The sequence below is a fragment of the Bidens hawaiensis genome, unplaced genomic scaffold (genome assembly GCF_021521415.1).
Source record: "Bidens hawaiensis isolate Kalapana, Puna unplaced genomic scaffold, B.hawaiensis_p1.1 tig00016562_1, whole genome shotgun sequence".
Classification (NCBI taxonomy): domain Eukaryota; kingdom Viridiplantae; phylum Streptophyta; class Magnoliopsida; order Asterales; family Asteraceae; genus Bidens; species Bidens hawaiensis.
The window spans coordinates 360141-365558 of NW_027492518.1; the positions used below are offsets into that span (position 1 = coordinate 360141).

Sequence of the window (5418 nt, forward strand, 5' to 3'; positions counted from 1 at the left end):
AATATAGTGTCAAACTTGGAATTCGTTATTTCTTTCTCAAATACCATATTGATTAAGAAAGAACAAGGGACATGTTTAAATGAAATGTCTTATATTTGAGTGATTGATATGAGATATGAGGCCTGGCCCCATACCACAACATAAGTTAGATTACGATGCTTTAATTTCTTTGGAGTTTTAATTATGCGAAGAACTAAATGACAACTTGCGTAATTTTTTAACGGCCAGTTTTATTATATAATTCAACAACTAAACTAACAAGTAACTAGCCTAGATACAAATACATAGCAATGACATGCATAATTTCTTGTTAACCCCTATGCTATTTGAATTGAGTTTTTCTTTCTTTTTTTAAGAAAAAAGAAAAGAAAAAAATAGAAGCTATCTTTAGTTCAAGTTTTATTTGTGATGAGAAGAAGAAGGTGTTCTAGAGTGGGTTATGAAGTTTTCTCATCTATGGTGGATTTTCTCATAAGATGATCTCCAAGTAATACTCGAAAAATGAAAATAATTTGATGAGTTAGTGGTCCGTCAGTAATTTAAATGACTCTTAAAAAGAACAAGAACACCGGCCCTCCAATGAGCAAGTGTTGTATGCAAATTTTAAATAACGCATAGCCATTTTTTAGTGATTAAATACACATTATTAAAATTTGTTCTTACTATTTTAAGCTAGGACTGTAGAAAGTTTTGAGACACTGGTTAAAAAATAAGTAAATATAAGTTATGGCCGCGTCTTAAATCACGTGTAGTCATAAAACTTTATTACCAGGGGTTATGCGCCACGTGGCGTCCAGTCAGAGTTATGGTTTTGTACAAAAACTGGCTGTAGTCATAACTCTCAACATCCAGGCATTATGCGCCACGTGGCGCCCAGTCACTTTTACACTTTTTGTTTTTTTTTTTAATTTTTAATAAGAATAATCAAATAACAATAATATTTTATTAAATAAATATTACAAGAAAATAAAAAAAAACTATTCGTCGTTGTTGTCGTCATCGTCGTCGTCGCCCTCTTCGTCGTCTTCGCCCTCTTCGTCGTTGTCCTCGTCGTCCTCATCGTCGTTTTCATCGTCTTCGCCATTGTCGTCGTTGTCTTCATCATCGTCTTCATTGTTGCCCTCATTTTGATCATCGTTTTCACCAGGCAGAGGCCGATACATCCAAAGATGTTGGACCAAATCCTCCTTTAGTGCGTTATGTATCTCTCTTGACCGCACGGAATCCGAGTTTTCGAGTCGTTGCTCCATACTTGCCGGAGTCCGTGGTGGATCCGGGTCCGGTATGGAAGTTGGACATATTACTCTTCCCTCGTCCTCGATGATCATGTTATGCATTATGATACACGCATACATAGCACATCTCATTCTTTCTAAAGACCACAGACGACAAGGATTTTTAACATAATGCCATCGTTTTTGAAGAACACCAAAACACCTCTCGATATCCTTTCTCGCAGACTCTTGCACTTTCTTAAAATACTGTCTTTTTTCATCCATCGGGTCTCTGAATGTTTTAACAATTATCGCGAACTCTGGATATATTCCATCACCCAGATAGTACCCATGATGGTAGAAGTTATCGTTAGCCCAAAACGAAGCGATGGGAACGGTCCCGGAAAAATGTAACTCTCCATCACATGAGACTGCTCTAAGACGGTTATGTCATTGTTGGAACCCAGAACACCAAAGAATGCCGACCAAATCCAAAGGTCGTATGAAGCGATCACTTGAAGGCTGACCGTTGGTCCCTTTTGGTCACCTCGTGTGAATTGACCTCGCCATGCAGTTGGACAATTAGTTCATTCCCAATGCATGCAATCTACACTCCCTATCATGCCGGGGAAACCATGCACCCTTGTATGTGCCTCGTAAAGACGTTGTAGATCGTTAACGTTGGGCTCTCTCAGATAATGTGGTCCATATAGTTTAAATATTCCTATATTTTACAAAACATTTATAAAATAAATGATCACAGTAAACAAATGATAAACTATTTAAAAAAAAAAACAAAACGTACCAAAAAAAAAATACTCCAAGGTGTCCCGAGTTGTTTTTTTGGCCATCTTTAAATACTCGTCATTGATGTCGGTCGTGTTTCCGTAGGCGAGCACGCGCACGGCTGACGTAACCTTCTGAATAGCCGTGAATCCTAGCGTCCCTCGAGCGTCAGGCTTTTGCTTAAAGTAATCAAACTCACGCTCCAAATCATTGGTGATGCGCATAAATAAATTTTTAGACATCCGAAAACGACGCCTAAAGGTCTTCGTGTTCTTGTATCTCGGCGAGTCGCAGAAGTAATCCGCCATCAACCGATTGTTGGCTTCGGCACGATCTCGTTCGATATATGCTCTTTTTGAAACGGGAGGTGGAGAGCTAATGGCACCCGTAACGGAACTCATATACTGTGTCACGAGCATAATCGCACTCATAACCGCCTGTTCCTCCTCCACGTCCTCGGCTTCTTGGTCGGGCCCGAAAAACTGTTTATATATAGATGGAGGATCCATATATAGTGAATTTTGTGTGAAGGAATTATAGAGTTGTAGAGTTGAAAGAGAATTTTTATAAATTTGATAAGTTTTGATTAGGAATTAGTTGGTTTAATATATAAAGAAATAAATTTTTTTTTATTTATTCCCCAACGGTAATATGCAACGGTCCATTTTTGATTTTTATGTCATTCTGCGCGTTTTGTATACAACGTAGCAAAAAAAAATCATATAACGCAGGGGGGGTGGTGTACCCCCACGTTTTCCTCCTAAACACTATACAAAACTCACCCACTACGGGCGGTCTTAGAGATGATATGAACTTGTTGTGAAGTTTAAAGTTGCCCAATAGAAACGTCTGGTCGTGAGGTTAATAGGCTTTAAACTTTTAACAATTCATGTATGTATTCAACGTAAAATAAAAGTATATATACACTTCATATAATTACAAGTCCTTGATGAATAGTTCTTGGAATCATTGGTGGACATGGGTGGGCTAAACAACCACTGGATGCCATGTGGCATCAAATTACTTTTTTTTCTCTAATATTTGGACATTTATACATGAGAAGATTGTATTTTGCAATTCAAAAAAAGACACTGACATAGCTTGATATTTGTTTGTCTTTTATTTCGATATAATCACTACTTTGTTATTTTCATATATATAGAGATTGGAATATTAAAAAATTGAAAACATATTTATACATCTACACAAAAACATTAAACCAAGAGATGAAATTGGTCTGGTGGGAAGTTAGTGCATCTGAAATCCGTGGAGTGTTGAACTTGGGTTTCGTTTCTTGAGTATTTGTAAAAGTTTAGAAATGTTTCAATTAAATTCCCAAACTTTATGGAATATAAGTGACTCTTCTAAACTTTAATCAAGTTACTAATTAGTAGGTTTGATTTCTACTGAATGCACTTTTTACGATTAGTTTAATCGTTGCTAACAAAATTCATACATAATGAAAACTTTAATAAACTTGCAATTTTTTTATTTGAACTTAACCATTGTATATGTAGAGTTTCCGATGCAACATGCAGAATGTGAATCCACTAATATAACCTAAGTATAGTTTGCAATTTGATTAGTATTTTATATACATACATAAAAAGACCAATACCCTTCATTTTAACAAGTTTAATTAGAAAACAAAAAGTCGTTTTTGGGGCTTTGACAATTGCTAAAGCTTATTAATTTAAATATAGAAAGTTGCAATTGAAAAAAACTAGAAAACTAAAAATATAGTCAAAATAATTCACTTCTAAATAGTGTATAATATAATGAGAGTTAAAAACAAAAGTAAGGTAGAGCGTGTATCATTTATGACATAATAAACATGCATAAGTCTAGTAGTAGTTATTTGCCGAGTAGAAGATAATCGAATAGTTTAATAGTTACAAAAAGTCATTTAACACGCTGTTTTGGTCCACTAATCCTCGCTAATAACCAAACCATGGTTCCAACTAACCACAGTTAATACTCCCTCCATTTTCCTTTTAAGCACCTCTCTCATTCAATAGCAACCTATCATCAAAACCTAGCTACTTTATTTTTATTAACAACAATTTTTTCCGAGTCTACATGTAACAGAATTTCAAACTTATGGCGCTTTACATGGACGAATCAGAAGTCTGGAAGTGCCCCAAACATCCTTCGAGACGACGTCGTAACGGAATATGCCCTAAGTGCCTCCGGGACCGCCTCGTCACACTTTGCCCTAATTGCGCCAACGCTCTCCCGTGTGAGTGTTGTCCACCTCCAATCGATTCTTCCGCCACGTCATCCTCCTCCTCTCTCTTCTCCTTTTCCCGAGGCGGCAGCCGTCGCATGCCTGCGACGGCTACCGAATCAAATATCGACCCGATTTTACGTAAATCACGATCCGTAGCGCCTGCTTTCCTACGATCAAAATCAAAACACGTCGAAAGTAATAAAGCTTCGGTGCCAAAAGTTAGCAGGAGTAAAATTAACTTCTGGTCAGTGTTTACTATTAATAACAAGAGTAAGAAGTGTGATGTGCATGTTGATAGTGGAATTGAAGAAGAATCAAATAAGGGTTATGATGTGACTGCTGTGGAGGATAATCCGGTGATGATGCGGTCAAGATCGGTGGCAGTTGGTGGCGGAAATGGATTAGCTCCGGCGAGTTTGAAACATAAAGGGTGGTATTTTCCGAGTCCAAGTAAAATGTTACGGCAGTCAAAGCCGCCTAGATCAGTTGCTGTTTCATAGTGGTTTTTTTTTTGGTTGAAGAAATTGACAAATTAATAAAGTGTTACTTTTTTTTTAATATATATTTTGTTTTCATACATATTTTACTAAGGTTGTATTTGTTATTCTTGGGGTTTTTATTATAATTTAACATAAGTTTAGATATATTGTAATATATTGTGTTAAGAGTGGTCGGTCAATATTTGGTATTATATATACTATAATTAAAATGTTTATGATCAAACTAAATTGGATTTTTTGTTCAAATAAACAAAATAGCAAGTAACGGTTAATTAAAACCTGTTACTTATGTTATTTTTTCTGAATAGCAAGTTACGTTTTTGAAACTAGACTAACTAATAAGATAGAAAAACCGGAAACCTTTCACCCACCTAGTCTGGTTGAAATGTTTTTAATTAGACCGTCTCGTTTTAGCTTGTTAAATTGGTTGACTTAGTGGAGAGGATTTATAGTTCAACCAAAATTCGAAGTTTATATGTTTTTTTAAATCTCATTTATTAACCTATTTAATAATAATACATGTAATTTATTTATTTAACCTGTATTTATTTTTTAATATAATATATATGTTTTTGAAAGTTGAAACATAGCTTTATTCGGTTTTTGAAATTGGTCTTAACAACCTTAAATCTAATTATAAAACACTGATATTGATAAAATAATTTAATTTTAGAGAACAACTTAAATA

The 5418-nt window shown here is 35.3% G+C and overlaps 1 protein-coding gene across 1 annotated transcript; it reads left to right on the plus strand.

The window, feature by feature from the left end:
• Positions 1 to 4100: 4100 nt before the first annotated feature.
• Positions 4101 to 4730, plus strand: LOC143551719 (uncharacterized). The gene has a single exon (XM_077042098.1). The coding sequence runs from the start codon at positions 4101 to 4103 to the stop codon at positions 4728 to 4730; it is 630 nt and encodes a 209-aa protein (XP_076898213.1).
• The last annotated feature ends 688 nt before the right edge of the window (positions 4731 to 5418 follow it).

Bases quoted from the DNA above. Each gene is read 5' to 3' on its own strand.
- LOC143551719 (XM_077042098.1), top strand. From the start codon at position 4,101: ATGGCGCTTTACATGGACGAATCAGAAGTCTGGAAGTGCCCCAAACAT.